This window comes from Echiichthys vipera (assembly GCF_963691815.1).
Source record: "Echiichthys vipera genome assembly, chromosome: 5".
NCBI classification, from domain to species: domain Eukaryota; kingdom Metazoa; phylum Chordata; class Actinopteri; order Perciformes; family Trachinidae; genus Echiichthys; species Echiichthys vipera.
The window spans coordinates 3,122,249-3,145,158 of NC_139830.1; the positions used below are offsets into that span (position 1 = coordinate 3,122,249).

General features: G+C 43.2%; 2 protein-coding genes across 2 annotated transcripts; both read right to left on the reverse strand.

The window, feature by feature from the left end:
- Positions 1 to 8,119: 8,119 nt before the first annotated feature.
- Positions 8,120 to 11,391, reverse strand: aqp11 (aquaporin 11; the record flags this gene model as incomplete). Its single annotated transcript, XM_083914581.1, has 3 exons — positions 8,120 to 8,278; positions 8,924 to 9,040; positions 10,794 to 11,391. The coding sequence occupies 3 exons, from the start codon at positions 11,389 to 11,391 to the stop codon at positions 8,178 to 8,180; spliced, it is 816 nt and encodes a 271-aa protein (XP_083770707.1). The 3' UTR covers positions 8,120 to 8,177.
- A 2,128-nt stretch (positions 11,392 to 13,519) lies between these two features.
- clns1a (chloride channel, nucleotide-sensitive, 1A) lies at positions 13,520 to 21,516 on the reverse strand. Its single transcript, XM_083913800.1, has 7 exons — positions 21,154 to 21,516; positions 20,233 to 20,369; positions 18,654 to 18,785; positions 18,011 to 18,121; positions 16,125 to 16,298; positions 14,045 to 14,111; positions 13,520 to 13,926 (listed from the first exon to the last, which is right to left on the reverse strand). Coding segments are annotated over exons 1-7 (741 nt in total). The 5' UTR covers positions 21,273 to 21,516; the 3' UTR covers positions 13,520 to 13,925.
- Positions 21,517 to 22,910: the final 1,394 nt, after the last annotated feature.

A 22,910-nucleotide genomic window follows, 5' to 3' on the forward strand; every position in this document is an offset into this window, starting at 1 on the left:
TCTGTGTCTGTACTGATGTTTTACTGCATCTCATTACTCAGTGTTACTCCATGCTGCTTGTTATAATTTATAGTAAACAGGGCACACATGCAGACTATAAGAGATGCAGTTTTCTAATTAGACTTAAAGCCGACTGCTTACCCTGGTCAATAGGTGGGAGAGTGGTCAAAACAAACAAAATAAATGAGGGTTCAGCTGAACAGCTCTGCTCCGTGTTATCTTAACACGAGGCCATACAAAGGAGCGCAATCCCGCTCAGGGATGGCTGCTCAACTGAACACATCAACCAAACAAACAAATAAGAAGAGGAAAAGGCACAGCAGTCAGGCCATACACCGCTGCTCTCATGCACCTACAATACAAAACAAATACTTTTCACCAACAACATATAGCAAGCCAGCAGTACAACATACAGGCTATAAAACATCTTTAAATATCAAAACATAAAGTACAACGCAAGCAACACATACCATACGACTGTCACAGGGTTCACACACTGATCTGCCCAACACTCATTGGCTCGCTTCCCTCCTGTAACTGTTTGTGGACACAAACATGCAACCTGGTCAGTTTTAACATATGCACACACACACACACAACCTGCTGAGTGAACAGTGGACACTTTTTATTCAGAGACAAACATACCTCCAGGAACAGCTCCTAACAGGGACTCCAGACAGACAGCAACCCATCTGCCTGATTGGGGCATCCTTAAATCTGCCTGTCCTAATTTATAACCCCGGCCTCCTCTGGCGGCTACATAAACAATATATTTTACAAGCAACGATTTTTAAAATATATGTATTTTAATATTTAGTATGAAAGCTGAAAAGCCATTTACCTGCTTATTTGCAGAAAAACCACACAGGGCAGGTCTTTACACACAGGACTTGTAAAAGTTTGGTAAAATAACTATTGATACTGAACTAACTTCACAATATTTACAATATATACACTTCATAGCAATATTCACAGTATTTAGTGTCCTTGCACCACATGACTTTACACAGCGTGATGAATACAGCAGTAATTTATTAAAAACTTAACAAACAAGATGACAAAATAAAAACCTTACCTATGAAAAGTTCTGCCTTTGTCGTCTTTGTTCGTTCCTACAGCCGAAAGTCTGGAAGCTTCTCTGGCTCTCACCATCACAGAAGCGCGGTTCAAGTGCCTTTGGAACCCCGACACAAGATGGCGGCTGTATCGACACACGCTGAGAGGCAGAAAGGCACTTCCGGCTTTATTTCCGTGCTCGCGGACACCTGACGAGAAAAACCTCCAGTGACTCTGGAAAGAGAAACAACAGCGGGCTTAAGGGGCCGCCATGTGCATAGCAACGGTTGCTGAGGAGCGGTCTCTGATAGGGGCGGGGCTTAAGGTGCCGCTCAGTGCATAGCAACGGTTGCTGAGGCGCGTTCTCTGATTGGGGGCGGAGCTTAGCGGTCCATTTGAAGCTTGGCTTTATGACGACAGTTTGGGGGCGGAGCTTAGCGGCCCATTCAAAGCTTGGCTTTATGACGACAGCTTGGGGGCGGAGCTTAGCGGCCCATTCAAAGCTTGGCTTTATGACGACAGCTTGGGGGCGGAGCTTAGCGGCCCATTCAAAGCTTGGCTTTATGACGACAGCTTGGGGGCGGAGCTTAGCGTTCCATTTGAAGCTTGGCTTTATGACGACAGCTTGGGGGCTTTGGTATAAAGCAGGAGTTTCTCAGTCAAAGCTCAGTTGAGATTAGTTGATCGATACACACACACACACATTTCTGAGTTACCACACAGACTTACATTTAAACAAAGCTAAAACTAAACCAAAAGACCATCAATCATAATACGGTGATGGATGGAACAGGAAATTCACAGAGAGAGGAGATGCCGAAGATCGGAGTGGACCTTTTGCGTCCGCTGGTTGAATCCTTTTACGAAAGGATCACAGAGGAGCAGTGGGGATTGTTGAAGAAAGGCACAGCGGATGATGCCACAAAAATCCTGTTGGCAGAGCTGTTTCTGGACCTCACGAGACTACTGTCAGAATTATTTTTGGCCAAAACCAGCAAGGAAGAAGTCATCTCTCAAGAGGCGGTTCTGTCCAGCCTGGGCAACGCGGTCCCTCTGGCCTTCGGAGATTTGCAGGACCTCAAAGACCCAGACAGCTGTGCGGGCTCAGACAGGTTGTCAAAAGCACTTTCTGATGCGATTGCCGAAAAAGTCAACTCAGTCAACAAGTACTCTTCAAATCTTGATGACCGCGTGACTCCGCCAAACACACTGAACGTCTTGGTCAATGAAGCCTGCAACATGCTCAAATCGTTCATCGGCAAGATTAAAGTTCGGTGCCCACCTCGACCACGTAGGCCAAGAACCAGAGAACAAGAACAGAGGACAAGTCAGGACAGCACCACGAAGGACCAGGAGGAGTGCAGTGGTGAGCCCTGTGAACCGGAAACCCCTGGGGACGTCTTGAGAGGGTCACAGGACAGCTTTGTGGATCCAACAACTCAAGCTATCCAGGATAAAATCAGGGAAGAGGTTGAGAAAATCTCAGAACCTCTTCTGGATGACTTGACCGACTCCGAGTATAAGCAGATGCAAACTGCCTTGTCCCCGGACATAGAAAACATCACAGACGCGATCGCACCGATGATCAAAAATAGTCTGGAAGAGGGAGATTGTGCAAATATCAACCCAGAACACAAAGAAAATCAGCGCTTCAACGGAGTGAAGACCGAGGCGAAGAACTTCTTCGGCAGACTGTACACCAAAATCTTCATTTTTCGCAGTGCGCAAGACGCGAAGCCCAAAAACGACTCTGACACGGAAGCTGAGAACAAGGCTTCGATGAAGTCCTTAATCGATGGTGTTGATGCCATGCTTGGGACAGAGAATGGCACGACACAAGACGGTGGGAAATCCCTGACATCCACAGAACTCACTGAACTCCTCTTGGAAAACGCCATAAGGAAACCCAACAATGTCCAGGGAGAAGTTCTCGGCGTTTCCCCGGCACCTAATGCCTTATTTGGTGACATACGGCGTAAAGCGTCACAATGTTTGGGATTGATTAAGTGGTGGCAGACCACTCAAGCTGAAGACCACAGTGAGGATGTGTTTAGAAAGGCCAGAGAGTCAGTGACACCAACAACCCCAGACAGGAAGTCAGTGACATCAACAACCTCGGACAAGAAGTCAGTGACACTAACTACCTCAGACAGTGAGTCAGTGACACCAACAGACATATTCAGAGACTCAGTGACACCAACAACGTCAGACAGGAAGTCAGTGACATCAACAACCTCGGACAGGAAGTCAGTGACATCAACAACCTCGGACAGGAAGTCAGTGACACCAACAGACATATTCAGAGAGTCAGTGACACCAACAACCTCAGACAGGAAGTCAGTGACATCAACAACCTCGGACAGGAAGTCAGTGACACCAACAGACATATTCAGAGACTCAGTGACACCAACAACCTCAGACAGGAAGTCAGTGACATCAACAACCTCAGACAGGAAGTCAGTGACACCAAACACCTCAGACAGGAAGTTAGTGACACCAACAACATCAGACAGAAAGTCAGTGACACCAACAGACGTATTCAGAGAGTCAGTGACACCAACAACCTCAGACAGGAAGTCAGCGACACCAACAACCTTAGACAGGAAGTCAGTGACACCAACAACCTCAGAAAGGAAGTCAGTAACACCAACAACCTCAGACAGGAAGTTGGTGACACCAACGACCTCAGACAGGAAGTCAGTGACACCAACAGACTTATTAAGGAAGTCAGTGACACCAACAGACTTATTAAGGAAGTCAGTGACACCAACAACCTCTGACAGGAGGTCAGCGTCACCAACAACCTCAGACAGGAAGTCAGTGACACCGACAACCTCAGACAGGAAGTCAGTGACACCAACAACCTCAGACAGGAAGTCAGCGACACCAACAACCTCAGACACCAGGTCAGTGGCACAGAAGAAAATGTCCGTCATGGTTCTTGAGGATAAGCTGCTTACAAGGATCGTCAACAAAGCAAAGGTAAGTCGTAAGGTGAGAATCAACGAGACCACCATTCAGCGTCTGTTGGACAACATATGGGCTGAAATCGAAGGCGAAGATTTTGAAATCACCCCGGAAACATTCCAAACCCTGGACAAGGCCATTTTCAAGAAGCTGTGCCAAGAGTGGGGATGTGCAGAGACCGTGCTGGCTAAAATTCTGCTAGAGGAACCAGCAGTTGAAGACTACATCGCCTCGTCTTTCAAAGACCACCTGATGGGACCACCGAAGCGCAGCGGCATCCGCAGGTTCTTCTCATCTGCCGCGACCTGCACCCGTCGACTGTGGAACCGGTGTTTCCCCTGAAATGGGGAAGTCAGAGACCAGTGATTGGCCTCTTTAAGAGAGAGACCAGTGATTGGTTTCTTTAGGACAGAGACCATTGAATGGTGTCTTTAGGACAGAGACCAGTGATTGGCCTCTTTAAGAGAGAGGCCAGTGATTGGTTTCTTTAGGACAGAGACCATTGAGTGTTTTCTTTAGGACAGAGACCAGTAAGTGGCCTCTTTAAAAGAGGGACCATTGATTGGACTCTTTAGAATAGGAGAGTAAAAAAAAAGGGTGATCCAATAAAAGTGTTGATTATTAATGAATTTGTTTTCAGAGCTGTAAATATTCATCTGGGGCTGAAGTTCTTCTGATCCAGGTTGACTCAGGTCAAAGGGTTAATGTGGTGAATTCAAAGAAATCTACTGTTGCCACCGTATTTCATCATGTGAAAACCACCTGTTCCAGCGTTAAAGTGTTTCTAAAGTCCTATTCAGACGGGATTAGGACGTGGGGTAAAATAGTCTTACCTCAGGACGTCGGTGATATAAATGGTCAGAATTGTTCAAACTACAACTCAACTCAAAATGTATTTATATCGCACATTTAAAAACAACCTTAGTTTCCCAAAGTGCTGCACAACATACATAGAGTCAAGTGCTAGCAATAGCAGCATGACTCATCAACATTAACAATAAAGATAGGGCAATAAAAACAATTACTTAAATAAGGTAAAACAAATCAAAGCTCCGTGAGGAACTCGGAGTAGAGCCGCTGCTCCTTTGCGTTGAAAGGAGCCAGTTGAGGTGGTTCAGGATCATCTGGTAAGGATGAACCCTGGGCGCCTCCCTAGGGAGGTGTTCCAGGCACGTCCAGCTGGGAGGAGGCCTCGGGGAAGACCCAGGACCAGGTGGAGAGATTAGATCTCCACACTGGCCTGGGAACGCCTCAGGATCCCCCAGTTAGAGCTGGTTAATGTGGCCCGGGAAAGGGAAGTTTGGGGTCACCTGCTAAAGCTGCTGCTCCCGCGACCCGACCCCGGATAAGAGGCTGAAGATGAGATGAGATAAATGAGATGAGATGAAATCAAAGCCATACTAAAAGATGACAATAACAGGTCAGGGCTAGTTGAAGGCCAATGAGAAGAGGTGGGTCTAAAAGTGATTTAAATGCTTGAGAGTCTCAGCTGCTCTGATGTGGAGGGGTAAGGCGTTCCATAAGTCAGGGGCCACAAGTGAAAATGCTCTGTGGCCCTCGCACTTTAGCTCTGGTCTGGTGCAAACCACAGACTGAATAAAAAATGGACGTTGCGTCTCAGTCGAGGTTCGTTCTCTCAACTTGATCCAATCGTCCTCGCCTCTGGGAGCCGCCATCTTGTTGGACTTTTGCCTCATTTCCTTTGACCAAAAAAGGGCATGTATGTGACGTTGGGGGGAGGGAGATACGTCCATCTGGCTGATGTTTACAGAATTAGCAGCATTAGCATCACCACCCGGGAGCTAGGCTAACAGAAGACATAGGGTAGAGTCGATTGCAGGCACTCCCGTGTCTTTAGTGGAAAACACACCGGCTCAGGGAGTAAAGAGCCGGCAGCATTTCTGATCTCTGGTTTAAACTGATATTCAACTCAGTCCCATGCTCATAGAGTGTAACACACCGACCCTCACGGCCCAAATCATGCATCTAGTGTCGTTGCCTTCAATAGCAGGCCGTATTCAAGTCTTTGTGCAAGTGCAGCTATTTAATTAGCACAACAGAGCTAACGTTAAAACCATCTGTTTGTTCAATCGATAAGCAAACCATCTTGTCACTTATGGAAACACCACCGCACAAATTAATGTAGTCCAGGGCGAGATGAGGGAGTTAGCATGCTAATGATGCTAATCCCGACAACTGGCCTCCGAGGAGAAGTGAGGGCCAGCGGCTTGATGTCACTCAAGAGGCCACGCCCCTAATTATTCATAAACTTTTACCTCCAATAAAATAAAAACTAGCCTGGTACAAACAAATTCACCCCCCTCAGTGTTGTCATGGAGATAAGACCTAAACATACAGACTAGAATGTTCTTTTGTCCTTAAACAGGTTTAATGATGCTGTGTAAACGGCCTGTTTAACATGGGGGTCAATGAGAAACTGCTCTGTTATGAAACCTGCCCCTAGTGGACACTCAGAGAACTGACGCTGACGGAGCTTCCTGATTGGATCAACCAGGAAGTGGCTGTGGTGGGGGCTTGGTCACACATCATGGAAGTTAATCCGTAAGCCAAGAAACTTTTTGGGCCCATGTGCCAGACGAGCAATTATCCTTGAACTGAGTAGAGGCCATTTTGGAGTCTGGTATCCAGTTCTTGTAGCCTGATACATCCATGTTATATAATCATACTCACCACTGCCTATTCTCCACTTTACATCGTAAATGTTTTAGCTGCTTAATTAGTGAATTAGCTTAAAAAAAAAATCAGTTACACACACAACAAAACATGGAGACATTGATACGATACCTTTTATTCATGATGGTTATATTCTATAGACAGGTGTTTGATAGTTCAGTCTGTCCGTCCTGTAAAAAACAGATGGTAACCAACGACTTGTGACAGTCTTTTGTGATGGTTAAGGTTGGGTATCGACCCTGAAGGGTTTGTGTTAGAGGGTTAGAGTAAGTTTGTTAAGAATTGAGGTACGTTGTTTCTAGCGGCCTCTTTGGCGCTCAGATGTAACTGCAGGCTCCTCCGGGACTTCATCTCCCAGGGTTCCTTTGGAAACTGAAAATTGTCGACTGTGTGACGTCAGATCGGCAGCGATGCGGCGTGATGCCTTCACATGCTCCACACTGACAGGAGGTCCGAAGAGAGAAGGGGAGCCATGTAAAAAAGCGTCTCTAATTGTGCGGCGCATTTGATTTTAGCGCGGGAAAGTCTCCGCAGACACTCTGATCGTATTTCGCGAAAAAGCAGCGTAAAAACGATCGCTTTCATTAGTGGGTCATATGTTCAAACTCCATTGTTTTAACTCACTCTGTGATAGATAGAAACTTAACAATTAACTAGATAAACATCTTACAGACTACAATTCTAAGGTGAGATGCTTCACGTGAGACATGGATCTTGAATGGCTGAGGTTAGAGTAAAGACGTAAATAGACGTACGTTATCAACGCTCTGATCGTCACTGACCTCATGCTTTCATGCGTCATTTACGTTGGAATGGACGTTGAGCAAAACATCCTCTAGAGGGCGTCGTTCAGATTCAAAAGTTACTAACAAACAAACAAACATGGCGACGACGGAGGAGATAACGATCCTGCGTCTGTTGAGAAGGAGGCAAACGTACGCCTCGGAGTATTTCAGGATGTCCGTCGGGGCTTTTGATGACTCGCTCGCTCCTGATATTCACGTCACTTTTTGTGTCCAGAGCCCGACACTGCCCCCAGGAGTTTTAGGTGGTACTGCAGCGTTTGGTCCGTATCTGTACACATCCGTCAAAACAGTCAACAAGACGCACAAAAACTCAGAGGTCTACGGAAAGATCTGGAAACAAAGCCACGCATCGCCATGACGTCATCAATGCGTGTGACGTGTTACGGCGTGATGACGTATAGGCAGCAAGAAGCATTCTCCGAGGCCCAGGTAGAGTGAGTACAAACGGGCCTGGAGGGGGGGACAAGGACCCTAAAGCACGGGGCACGGGACGGAGGCACAGTGGGAGGGCGCCATAAAATGTGCTCTTGAGGTCCTGAAGTCTCTTTTTTTAAAAGTGCATCCAAGTGCTGTTTCTAACTTGTGTGTGACTGAAATCAGCAGCAGGTGAACAGTCCGTACTAAGATCCCCCACATGTGCTCTGGACGTGACGCTTATATCCTCTTCTTGGCCTCCAGCGGGAGATGGAGGGACGGGGGTTTCCTGGACAGCAGAGGGAGGAGTTTATCTAACAGCAGCACTGAGATCATCATACCTGAGGAGCAAAAACGTAGAAGAAGAACATTAGATTAGACTCTGTTTAGACTAATAGAATCTAGAAAGGAAACGCACAAGTGGCGTCTCCTTTGGGGGGAAATCTGCGTGCATACGGTGACGCAAAAGTGTGTAACTTGGATGTATGTGCACTTCAGGTGTGTAGGTAGCCACACAACAGCACCCGGAGCTGGTGCATGCTGGGAAACGCCCTTCTCTCCCTAACAGCGGAGAAGCAGGACGCCGTACAGTGTGACAGGGATCTGCAGCACGGTCTGCAGCCTCCCACCGCCTCGGCTCCACCCAGGACACTTGAACGTCCCACTGATGGAAACAGTCCCACGTGTTTGTTGTTGTTTACCTGAACTCTGCACATGGATGTTACGGAAACATGAAAAAAAACACCACAAAAAGATGCAAAACGACTAAAAATAGATGCAAAACCACCATAAAAAGATGCAAAATGACTAAAAATAGATGCAAAACCACCACAAAAAGATGCAAAATGACTAAAAATAGATGCAAAACCACCACAAAAAGATGCAAAATGACTAAAAATAGATGCAAAACCACCACGAAAAGATGCAAAATGACTAAAAATAGATGCAAAACCACCAAAGAAAGATGCAGAATGAGCGGCTCTTACCCAGCAGCGGGCTAAGCCAGTAAACCAGGCAATACTCCAGGAAGGAGCTTCCAGTGCAGCGGAACTGTGTGGAGAACGCCAACGCCGGGTTAGACACGGCCCCGGTCACACCGCCACCTGCACGCACACACACAAACACACACACACACACACACACACACACACTTTATAATGCAGAACTTTTACCTAAAGGTTGAATCTGGAGAATGAGCAGAACAACAAAAGATAACTCCAGCAGCAGTCGGGTTGAGCCTGTTGGAATCATTTTACTGAACTGTTGAAAGTGAAGAATCATTCATTTATATAATTTAAAGCATAATTTAGCAGATAACTGCAACAATTGTGCGTTTTGTGATATATATTCACAAAATCATGAGGTTTATTTCAGGATCGGGGGGAAGTCAGATTTTGCATTTTGCTGGGGTCTGATATTGTTTTGTAAATAAAATCATTTAAATCTTAAAATCTGATAATGTCCTTTGTAAACGCTCTTTTTTATGCATAGTGTTTAACAGCAGGCGGGTGTCAGGAGTGTCCATGACTAAAAAAAGATGCAAAACCACCACAAAAAGATGCAAAATGACTAAAAATAGATGCAAAACCACCACAAAAGATGCCAAATGACTAAAAAAAGATGCAAAACCACCACAAAAAGATGCAAAATGTCTAAAAATAGATGCAAAATCACCACAAAAGATGCAAAATGACTAAAAATAGATGCAAAACCACCACAAAAAGATGCAAAATGACTAAAAATAGATGCAAAACCACCACAAAAAGATGCAAAATGACTAAAAATAGATGCAAAACCACCACAAAAGATGCAAAATGACTAAAAATAGATGCAAAACCACCACAAAAAGATGCAAAATGACTAAAAATAGATGCAAAACCACCACAAAAAGATGCAAAATGACTAAAAATAGATGCAAAACCACCACAAAAGATGCAAAATGACTAAAAATAGATGCAAAACCACCACAAAAAGATGCAAAACGACTAAAAATAGATGCAAAACATCACAAAAAGATGCAAAATGACTAAAAATAGATGCAAAACATCACAAAAAGATGCAAAATGACTGAAAATAGATGCAAAACCAGCACAAAAAGATGCTAAATGACTATAAATAGATGCAAAATCACCACAAAAAGATGCAAAATGACTGAAAATAGATGCAAAACCAGCACAAAAAGATGCTAAATGACTAAAAATAGATGCAAAATCACCACAAAAAGATGCAAAATGACTGAAAATAGATGCAAAACCACCACAAAAAGATGCAAAATGACTAAAAATAGATGCAAAACCACCACAAAAAGATGCAAAATGACTAAAAATAGATGCAAAACCACCACAAAAAGATGCAAAATGTTTAAAAATAGATGAAAAACACCACAAAAAGATACAAAATGACTAAAAATAGATGCAAGGAGAAGATCAGAGATCACGTATCTGAAGCCTCTCCAGACCGTTGTTAAAATGCTCTATTCAGCTGCAGACAGGGAGGTTTATTATTATTATTTATTAATTCTTTAATTTAAGGTTTATTGTGATTATTTATGGACGCTCCTGCAGGAAGAACATGTCGGCCCTTCCCCTCTGGACTCTCTTCCATCACAGTTCAGCTCCTGACTCACATACGCCCCATGTAAAGAGGCTGAAGGCCCTCGAGGCCGCGGGTTCGACTCCCACCTGCCCCTTTGCTGCAGGTCTCCCCCCTCTCTCTCTCACCCCATTTCCTGTCTGTCCTTCATAATAAAGGCTTGTAATAATAAAGATGTGAATTCTAAACTTGTTTAAAGGACATTTGTTATATTTTAAAGTGTATTAATTTAGTATCTAACTTTTCCAAAGACAAACATCAAACCTGCGTAAACCGCTGTGGCGGTGACCGCAGCCACGGCGTGCACGCGGTACTTCTCCTCCATCGGTCTCGTGCGGGTTATAGCAGTCTGAACCGCAAAGGCGCACGCGAGCTCCACGGCGGCGGCCACGGGCAGCGGCGCGTGGATGGGGCTGATGCAGCGGTAACCGTGCAGCTTGTGCCGCACGTGCAGTCCCGACAACCCGACACCCCAGATCACCGGCACCGCGGCTCGCGCAGCGGCGGCTGCAGCAAACTGGCACGCGACTCTCCGCAAGGCGCACCCGCCCGAGAACCGCGCGTGGTACGCGCGCTCCAGCGCACCGGAGGGGTTTCCGATGGCCCCGCTGAAGGTGAGCCCGTGCACCACGGACGCCAGGTACGTCAGGGTGAGCGCGAGGCGTTTCTCGATCCCGCCCACCTCGGACAGCATCTTTAGCTCGTGCGTGCAGCAGCACAGCTGAAAGGTGGACACGAGCTCCACCGCGTACACAGAGAGCCCGGTGTCCGCGAGGGCCCTGGTCAACAACCTGCGGGTCGCGTGACTCAGAGCCACGATCCCCGCGAGCACCGACAGAGACACGGCCACGTCTGCGTCCATGTTCCGGCCGAGCGGCGCCTCCTCCCCGGGCTCTGCTCTCACTCTGGATCTCTCACTCCGGGGGACGGAGGCTGAGCCGGGCTGCTGCTGCTGCTGCTGCTGCTGCTCGATCCGGGGCTGCGGGGTCCAACCGGGGGATGCGCTTCAGTCCCGCGAGCTCACATGGTGCGGAAGTGACAGAAGCCCGCAGTGTTCTTCCTCCTCCTCCTCCTCCTCCTCCTCCTCTCTCTCCTGCTCTTCCTCTTCACCTGCTCCACATCTGTTTTCTGGGGGGACGCTGTGGACACTGATGCTCATGGATGAGGTCAGAGGCCCTGACTCATCAAATGTTGCTGAAAATCCCAAACTGATCACAGAGAGAGTCTGCACCACAGAGACAAAATGATTCAGAGGAAATGCAAAATGACTAAAAATAAATGCAAAACCACCACAAAAAGATGCAAAATGACTAAAAAAAGATGCAAAACCACCACAAAAAGATGCAAAATGACTAAAAATAGATGCAAAACCACCACAAAAAGATGCAAAATGACTAAAAATAGATGCAAAACCACCACAAAAAGATGCAAAATGACTAAAAATAGATGCAAAACCACCACAAAAAGATGCAAAATGACTAAAAATAGATTCAAAACCACCACAAAAAGATGCAAAATGACTAAAAATAGATTCAAAACCACCACAAAAAGATGCCAAATGACTAAAAATAGATGCAAAACCACCACAAAAAGATGCAAAATGACTAAAAATAGAAGCAAAACCACCACAAAAAGATGCTAAATGACTAAAAATAGATGCAAAACCACCTCAAAAAGATGCAAAATGACTAAAAATAGAAGCAAAACCACCACAAAAAGATGCTAAATGACTAAAAATAGATGCAAAACCACCACAAAAAGATGCAAAATGACTAAAAATAGATGCAAAACCACCACAAAAAGATGCAAAATGACTAAAAATAGATGCAAAACCACCTCAAAAAGATGCAAAATGACTAAAAAAAGATGCAAAACCACCTCAAAAAGATGCAAAATGACTAAAAATAGATGCAAAACCACCACAAAAAGATGCAAAATGACTAAAAATATGTATAATAATATATATATGTGTGTAATAATGTGGAGTTGCACGTGTGTCTCATTAAAACAGCGCTTCTTCTGTTTCACCCCCAGGAAGAAGAAACGTTTTCGAGGATCTTTTGTTTATAAAATGATCAAAAATCACACTTTTTTATAACATTATATTCTGATTAACATTAAAGAAAACAAAAAAAGAAATATAAATCAACTTACAACAAAGAATAACTATTATCCTTGTTTTTTTTTTGCACGCCTCCATTGCAAGATGGACCATAGTTGCGATATTTGTTACGTTTTCAATGAAGAAACTCGAGCGACTTATCTGCGTGCCCCGTGCTTTAGGGTACTTGTCCCCCCCTCCAGGCCCGTTTGTACTCACACTACCTGGGCCTCGGAGAATGCTTCTTGCTGCCTATACGTCATCACGCCGTAACACGTCACAAGCATTGATGACGTCATGGCGATGCGTGGCTTTGTTTCCAGATCCTTCCGTAGACCTCGGAGTTTTTGTGCGTCTTGTCGACTGTTTTTGAATCTTTTCATCGACCAAATCTGCAGTAAACACTCCACCTCCGCATCACACCAACGTGAACCTTTCACCGCCATTGTTTGAAATGTCCGCGCATGGTCCCTCCTTCTTTTTTCTACGTCCCAACAGGCGCACAGGAAATGACCTCAGAGTCGCCGTAGGCCTCGTGCTCGTACACGTGCGCACGCTCGTACTCGTACATGTGCAAACGTGCTTTACTAAAGCCCACCTCTCCCAAACGGGCCGTGGACGGCAAGCGTGCCGCAGCTAGGCGCGGTGCAGTTGCACTCACACTGGTCAAAGGAACCAGACTTTACCCGTGAAACGTGTTTGGACACGGTACGGAGGAACAGTGGGAGTGCGCCCTTAGCTTTCAGGTGACTCCCCACCGTCCCCGGGCCCCACTATTTGAGAAGCTCTGCATTGAGACAACAAGACAAATCTGGTTAAATAGAATATAAATAATAATAAAAAGGTAAAAACAACAAATTGTACAAAAACTAAGCATTTATTGACAATTTCATACAAAGACATCAAAGCTCCTCGGTGGGAAAACAGATATTAAACTGGTCGTTAGGTACAAAACAGGAACTTTGTCTCTTTTTTTAACAGTTGTTAGAGCGCGGGAGTTTACGGCTGCACCTCAACAGTCTACAGCAGCTGACGTGGTCGTGTTCAACATGGTTACTGATATGATTTAAGACAAATTAGTCGACAAAGGTGAGCAGAAACAAACAATAACACAAAACAACACGGGAGCTCCGACGCGACACGTTCAGAGAAGCTGCAGAAGCTACGAGAGACGAGCGAGATGACTTCAGACGCACGGGAGAGTGCGACGAGTGCCTGACGAAAGTGCTGCTGTCCTCTTCTCCAATCCCACGATGCAACACTGCTGCTCCGATTGGCTGCTGCGACGACCTCCTTCTGCAGGGAGAGTCAGAAAACACACGAGTGAACGCCACGAGTGACGCAGTCGTGACGCAGTCGTGACGCAGTCGTGACGCAGAAACAGGAAGCTCCTGCTGCTGTTGTTTATTTATACCAGTGCTCGACGTCTGCGTCCTCGAACTGCCCGACCTCCATCGCTGCCCCGTCCACCTCCATGCCGTCTGTCGACCACAAACGCACCGTTTAAAAACAGCGTCCCACAAATAAAACTTCATTAAATCAGCTGTGTGGAGTTTTTCTGTTTGCACACAACAGAACTTTTAACTTATCCAGGTTTATCGACCGTTTACAAAGTCAAATTAAGGCACTTTTCAAGCATTTCAAGGTGCTTTTTCATGCTTTTCCAGCACCTCACAGCTGCGGCACACTACCGTATTTTCTACATTATCAGGCGCACCTTCAATGAACGTCTTATTTTGAAACTTTTTTCATATATAAGGCGCCCCACATTATAAGGCGCGTAGAACAGACGCTACAGTCGAGGCTGGGGTTACGTTCTGCATCCATTAGATGGAGCTGCTCTAAAGGGAACGTCAACACAACAGTCAGGGGAGGTCGTCTTGTTGCTTCCTCCACTTCGGCACCATTGATTGGTTCATGTTAAACTCTCTGGCTGCTGCTCTATTCCCGTGTTCTGCTGCGTGACTAATGGCCTTGAGTGTAAACTCTGCGTCGTAAGCGTGTCTCTTAACAGGAGCCATTTTGGGCTCTTTACACAAACACACACATGGAAATGAAACGGCACGCTTCACGCAGTCGTATATCTCAACATGCCCCGCGCGTTACTTCTTCTACGGGGGAAAATAGAGTCGGCGGCTGCTCACCGTAGTTGGAGACCTGTTGTGGCTCAATATTGGTCCATATATAAGGAGCACCGGGTTATAAGGAGCACTGTCGGCTTTTGAGACATGTGAAGGTTTTTAGGTGCAACTTATAGTGCGGGAAATACAGTGCATATGTTAGAATGTATAATGGGCGACTGTGGCTCAGTGAAAGAGTGGGTGGTCCTCCATTGGAAGGATTGGTGGTTCGATCCCCACCTCCCCTGGTCCACATGTCGAAGTGTCCTTGGACAAGACACTGAACCCCGAATTGCTCCCTGTTCTGCGCATATGTGTGAATGGTCAGATTAGATGGTCTGTAGCTGTCCACTGCCATCAGTGTGAATGTGACAAACACTGTGAAAGCGCCTTGAGTAGTCAGAAGACTGGAAAAGCGCCTTTTAAGTACAAGTCCATTTAAACAGAACATACACTGAAAACATCTACACTTCTATTTTAATAGAGGGTCTGAAGATGATTATGAGCCTTTTGATTGGGAGTCAGAATTCACTCTTCCCCTCGTGTACGGGAGTGAACGGGCTGCTGCAGTAACACGCTTGGACGCTAAAGCCACGGTGGCACACGAGTCTTTATTTAAAATAACTACGCCTGATACTGAAAGTATTTACCTAATTCACCGCAGCCGCTCCTTTAACAACACACCAACAGTTTTCATTTTTATTAAGAGAACAAAAAGCGTTAAAATAGGTCATAATAGGAAATAATGTCAGCAGTTTTCTTTATCATCGTTCTCTAATTTCATAATTATCATATTAACATATATGAACCTTTATAAGCTGTGACATCAAATGTGTTTTGCGGCTTCAGACGGATTTTAATTGGTGGAAGAGGAAAATTGGCTCCTGACAGTAAAGGCTGCAGAGCCCTGATCTTTACTCTCACACACCTGAACACTCTTCTTCTTTTGGTGCAATAACTTTATCCACCACTTAAGTGCAATCATTTAATCTTGTTTAATCTAATTTAATTTAATCTCACTGCTCATTTCTGTCAAATACAGTCAAACAGATTTGATCTTATACATTTCATCTACATTTATCTGATTTAATTTTCTGGTAATTACATCTGCCTCACACATATTTAACTTAGTAAATAAACACAGAAAGTATAATATAACCAATAAACTAAGAGTTTATTGGTTATATTATACTGTACTTTGTATACCTCCTACCTGGAAACTCAATTTCAACTCAATTTAAAGAGAAGTCTACGTCTAAGAGGCTGCCATGTACCCCGCAAAGTGGATCTCAGGCCAGACCGCCCCCCCCCTAACGTTCCCCTGAAATGGTTTCTCCCGTTAATGAATCTGCCGTTCGCGCTTCGAACTCAAACCTTCAAACTGGGCGTTGGTCTCCTCGGTTCGGACCCCGGCCATGTGGTACTGCTGAGCGACCGACTGGGCCAGCATCCCCTCCAGCCTCTCCAGCGTGGCCTGGCCCTCCTGCGTGAGCGCCGACAGACCCTCGTCACAGGTGTAGAAGGTGGGGACGTCAGCGTGGCCGTGCTCTGAGGGGCGGAGGAGAGAGACGGGCGGCTGTGACAGCAGCAGACGTGCTCGGTGTGGAATAAACCTAGTTAACATCTGAGCTAAATGTGGTTTAGACTCCTATAAAACGTTATATTTAGAATATTTTCATAACCCTGATTAAGTTAAAACCACCACCAGTGATAAAAACAGTGATTTAACGTCACAGTAAACAGGAGCGGCTGTTCTAACGCTGCCTCCATCTGTTCGTTTTTTGCTTTATTTGTTGTTTTTTTAATCTGAAAATGTAATTTTTTCTATGTGAGTAAGAATCCTGTGGATCTGGTCTCTCAGGGTCTTGCAGAAAACGTGCTGTGTTACAGTATGTGTCCATGGTTTGGTCACCTGGGGTTAAAAACGGAGCCAAACTGGCAAAAATGATCAAAAATGAGCAGAGAAATCAGAGGCAGGGAGCAGAAACAGCTGTGATGAATAGTGAACCGTTACATGAATAATGATCCGTAACTCAATAATAATAACAAATATTAACATTATTACATCTTTAGTTGTTATAAATGTGTAGCGATGTATGAATCTTACCTGCTTCTGCAACCGAAGAGTCCGAACGACCACAGAGACAAAGAGAGAGAAGATGAAGAAAATCAATGTTTTATATTCAGTTAAACATGTTAAATTAAATAAAATCAATGTTTTATATTCAGTTAAACATGTTATATTAAATAAAATCAATGTTTTCTGAGTGTCAGCAGCTGTCACAGGTCACAGGGGGCGAGAAATTAATCAAAAATGATCATTTTCAGGGTGAAGTATTACTTTAAATTCCTGCGAATTACACAACTGTTACTAGCCGAACGTTATTCACCCACACGGGGCTCAAAGACTCTTTTCCGACACCCAAAAAAACTAAATATGAAGTAAAGGGGGCAGCTCCTCTACCACACACTTCCAGTTGGTCATAGGTGATGATTTAGAGCGATTACTTTTGTGTTTTTTTAAGATAAAACCACATTTTATTCCTCTTAAAAACACGATGCCGTTTTTTATATTGCACATTTATTTTAGACCTAAAGAAGTCAGAAATTCATCCAAATTTGAAACGAATTTCAATAAAATCAGCCTTCTTTTTTCTACGTCCCAACAGGCGCACAGGAAATGACCTCAGAACCGCCGTAGGCCTCGTGCTCGTACACGTCTGCACGCTCGTGCTCGTACATGTGCAAACGTGCTTTACAAAAGCCCACCTCTCCCAAACGGGCCGTGGCCGACAAGCGTGCCGCACCTAGACGTGGTACGCTTGCACTCACACTGGTCAAAGGAGCTAGCATTAGCCGTTGAGCACGGTACGGATGGACAGTGTGAGTGCGCCCTAAGTGATAAGCTAACGGGCTAGCTCCGACAGCTGCCTTGTATTCCTGTAAATGTTCAGGCAACTTGGTTCACTGTGATTTTATAACATTATAGGAGGAGACATTATGACCTTTAGCGTTTAATACTGATGCAGATTTAAGCTACAGTCCTTAAATGTTTATATTATAATGCTGGATATCAGAAATAACTCGCATGCATTTGTTTACTTGTGTTTTGTTTGAGGATCTGTTCGTGCAAGGACGTGCTTATCCTCTGTACCGCTTTTATTTACTGTTACTCTGGGAGTAAAAGACCTAAATTTACAAAAGCTCATTGTGTGTGTGCGCGTGTGTGTGCGTTTGTGCGTCTTCATGTTTTTCCTCACCAGCCTCTTCCACGTCGTACTCCTCTCCTTCAAAGTCGTTGTCAGAGTCGTCGTCCTCTGGGTCGGGGTGCAGTGCCTGGCACTCGCACATCGCTGAGAACATGGGCTCCACTGCAACACACACACACACACACACACACGCACACACACAGGAAACGGTTACTGTGGAGCCCTGAATGCAGAGGACAGAGAAGATCACACTCTTGTCATCGTCAAATCTGTGAAAACTAAAAAAATGTCTCAGTCCGTCTTTAAAAAGCCGCCTGACTTCCTGTCTGTGGCTCTCAGCTGAGTTCATCAGTTCCTGCTGAAGACGTCGAGCTTTAAAAAGCACAAACTCACAAGTATCCTGCTGTTCAGTGCGACGTAACACCCTTTCAAAATAAGATTTCCGGGTCCAAACGCTCCGTTAAAACAAAACAGACCCGACGTCCGAACATGTGAACAATAACAATCACCTCTTTCATCAGTTAAACGTCTTTTTCATCGATGACAAAGAGGTGAAATGACAATTATGATGTTTTTTAAAAACCACGGGGAACGCGGCGCTGTAGAAATACGCAGCTCGGACCAGTAAATACTATTTTGAAAGGGTGTCACGTCTTTACAGCCGGATAGTTTCCTCCGTAGTTTCTTAACTCACATGCCACCTTGTCGCTGGGCACAAATCGAATCTCTGTGATCGTTCCTTCTTCATCATCATCGTCACCGCTGCTGCTGTTATCGTCGTCTTCATCATCACCTGCTTTCTCCGCCATCTCTGCCTCGTTCTCACCTGCAAGGGTGAAAACAAAAACACACTTCACTCTTGGGGGCTTTAGCACGAAGACAGAATTAAGACACTCTGGATCAAAGAAAAAGCCTCGATCTAGTCTGGTGTGATCACCCGGGCATAACCGGTTGCGCGTACGCCAAAGCAGGATGAGAAGCGGCGTCACGCCAAAAAGATGACAAAACGACTAAAAACAGACGCAAAACACGACAAAAAGATGATGAAACGACTAAAAACAAACACAAAACACCACAAAAAGATGATGAAACGACTGAAAACAGACACAAAACACCACAAAAAGATGATGAAACGACTAAAAACAGACACAAAACACCACAAAAAGATGATGAAACGACTAAAAACAGACACAAAACACCACAAAAAGATGATGAAACGACTAAAAACAGACACAAAACACCACAAAAAGATGATGAAACGACTAAAAACAGACACAAAACACCACAAAAAGACGATGAAACGACTAAAAACAGACGCAAAACACCACAAAAAGATGATGAAACGACTAAAAACAGACAAAACACCACAAAAAGATGATGAAACGACTAAAAACAGACGCAAAACACCATAAAAAGATGACGAAACGACTAAAAACAGACACAAAACACCACAAAAAGATGATGAAACGACTAAAAACAGACACAAAACACCACAAAAAGATGATGAAACGACTAAAAACAGACACAAAACACCACAAAAAGATGATGAAACGACTAAAAACAGACACAAAACACGACAAAAAGATGATGAAACGACTAAAAACAGACGCAAAACACCACAAAAAGACGATGAAACGACTAAAAACAGACGCAAAACACCACAAAAAGATGATGAAACGACTAAAAACAGACAAAACACCACAAAAAGATGATGAAACGACTAAAAACAGACGCAAAACACCACAAAAAGATGATGAAACGACTAAAAACAGACACAAAACACCACAAAAAGATGATGAAACGACTAAAAACAGACACAAAACATCACAAAAAGATGATGAAACGACTAAAAACAGACACAAAACACCACAAAAAGATGATGAAACGTCTAAAAACAGACAAAACACCACAAAAAGATGATGAAACGTCTAAAAACAGACACAAAACACCACAAAAAGATGATGAAACGACTAAAAACTGACACAAAACACCACAAAAAGATGATGAAACGACTAAAAACAGACACAAAACACCACAAAAAGATGATGAAATGACTAAAAACAGACACAAAACACCACAAAAAGATGCGTTTTTACGCTGTAAACCTGTGGAAAACACTGATTTGAATGCATTTTTGTAATCGAGTAAGTGTTTCAGACATCACATGTGCGCACGTGCGATGAAACACAAACAATATGTCGCCTGAAAGCTCTACAGCGGTCGAATTAACCACTAAAAAGCTCATGGACATCCCGTCACAGCGGCGCTCTCACCGCTGAGTTTGCCGTTGACCATGACGTACAGGTGCTCCTGCGGGTATGCGCTGACGTCTCTGGAGATGGCGTGCAGCCCGATCGCGGGATACTCCAGAAAGAAACCCATCCCCGAGCCGTCGAACCACGACAGACGCCTGCGCAGGAAAAACAACACAACAACAAATGTAGTTTTTAATATTTATAATGAGACCGTGCAGTTTTATAACACCTGCGTTAGGACGACGCACGATTGGAGCATATATGTGATATTATTCCACCTTCTGTCCTCAATATTAGTATCATTTAAACACTGTTTTAAACATTAATAACATTAAAGATGAAAAAAATAACCTGAAAATGGTGTTTTTGTGTCTTTTAAATCATTTTATATTCAGCTTTTAAACAAACCTGAAGGAGATGCACTGAAATGTCGTTTTTGTGCAATTAAATAAATATATATATTATTTCTATTGTAATTTATTTTTTTAATTATTATTGAGGCCACTCGCTCGGTTGTCTATAATGTATATCATTTATTTTATCTTGAATATAATTGATGCTTTAATTGTGCAATTTAAAAAATAAATAAATATTAAAAAAATATATTATTTTTATTAAATTATGTATTTGTTATTGATGTCACTCACTGGGTTTTGTATATTATACATAACTTATTTCATCTTTAATATAATTTATGTTTTTCTAATTGTGCCATTAAATAATGTCATCGGTATTATTTTGAAAGTGTTCACCCGGAAGTGGTTGGCACGCGGGGCGGCGGTTGTGTTTTAAAGGCGCATTTCTCTGTTATTAAAACACCTTCTGTCCTTTTCATCAGTATCACATCAAAACCGTGTTAAACTGTTAAAACATTAAAGATTAAAAACTAAAAAAAGTGTTTTTAAAAACACGAAAACAAGCGCCACGTGCATCACTTACGTTTCGGCGACGTAGAGCGTGCCGCAGCCCAGCTTCTGCCCGTCCAGCACCGCGGTGGTCTCGGCTTGTTCGTGCCGGACTCCCTCGGTGGGAGGACGGATGTCTTTCAGCAAAACCATCGTCCGGACCCTGCTGTCAACAACAACAAACCGCGAGACCTGCTTCGTGCTACAAAAGCGTGCTAATTTCACTGATTTAACCCGGGATAACCTCACGGAAAAGGACCGACTCGACGGCTAAGAGGCAGCCGAGCTGTGCGCTTCTTCTCCGGGATCAACACAACCGGGCCGAGCCGCTCAGGGAAGTCCACACGAGCGCGGTAACGGCTGGACACGCGCACACACACCAACTGGCGACGCTCGTGAGGCTCGACCTTTCAAAGCTGCGAGCTCCTCCGAAAATGACGTAATTACGTAGTTACGTCTGTTTGTACGTAACGTCCCTATTCCCGGAGCCACAGTGCGCGTGAACGTTTCTTACACCGTCAGAGTTCATGTGTTTGGCGCCATCCAGTGGCCACAGCGGGTAACTGCACCCACGTTATTATTATTTGTATTATTATTATTTTTATTATTATTCATCCAGTGGTCACAGCGGGTAACTGCACCCAAGTTATTATTATTATTATTATTATTATTATTATTATTATTCATCCAGTGGCCACAGCGGGTAACTGCACACAAGTTATTATTATTATTATTATTATTATTATTATTATTTTTCATCCAGTGGTCACAGCGGGTAACTGCACCCAAGTTATTATTATTATTATTATTATTATTATTATTATTCATCCAGTGGCCACAGCGGGTAACTGCACACAAGTTATTATTATTATTATTATTATTATTATTATTATTATTATTCATCCAGTGGTCACAGCGGGCAACTGCACACAAGTTATTTTAATTTAAAATAAATGTTTTATTGTCAATTCAATTAAAATACATTTATTATTATTATTGTTATTATTATTATTATTCATCCAGTGGCCACACCCAGGTTATTTTAATTTAAAAATAAATGTTTTATTGTCAGTGAAATTAAAACACTTTTATTATTATTATTTTTTTATCATCATTATTATTATTATTTTATTATCATTATTATTATTTTTATTATCATCATTATTATTATTATTATTTTATCATCATTATTATTTTATTATCATTATTATTATTTTTATTATCATCATTATTATTATTATTTTTAATTATTATTATTCACTCAGTGGTCACTACGGTTAACTACACCCAAGTTATTTTAAATAAAAATAAATGTTTTATTGTAAATTCAATTAAAACACTATTATTATTATTATTATCATGAAGAGAATATTATTGCAAATATAAGACATTTTATAATAATATAACCTTCGTCTGATATGTAACATTTATGTATTTCATATATCAGTAATAGTATCTGTGAAATACTAATATTTTTCTCTGTGCCTTGATGTAAATGTAAAATATTTAAAACTATTGTATATATTGTTCCTGTTATTCTCATATTTTATATTTCCGTGTTTGTATTTTTCATATTTTTCTATAATTTAGGGACATTTTCCCATTCGTGGGCTAACAAAGGAACATCTTATCTTATCTTATAGTTTATTCTATATTATTTATACTGTGTAGAAATACCTTATACATGTAATCCTTTATTGTCAAATTCAACTGTTTATATTAAATTCTTATTATAAACTGAGTATATTTAATTGTCTAAAATAATGTTTATATATATATGAGTTAAAACTG

Excerpts from the sequence above, each read along its gene's own strand:
- clns1a (XM_083913800.1), bottom strand. The coding sequence starts at position 21,272 with ATGGTTTTGCTGAAAGACATCCGTCCTCCCACCGAGGGAGTCCGGCAC. Across the intron at positions 18,786-20,232 it reads GGTCAACGGCAAACTCAGCG|GTGAGAACGAGGCAGAGATG; the intron begins GTGAGAGCGCCG and ends TCACCCTTGCAG. Across the intron at positions 18,122-18,653 it reads GCCCAGCGACAAGGTGGCAT|TGGAGCCCATGTTCTCAGCG; the intron begins GTGAGTTAAGAA and ends TGTGTGTTGCAG.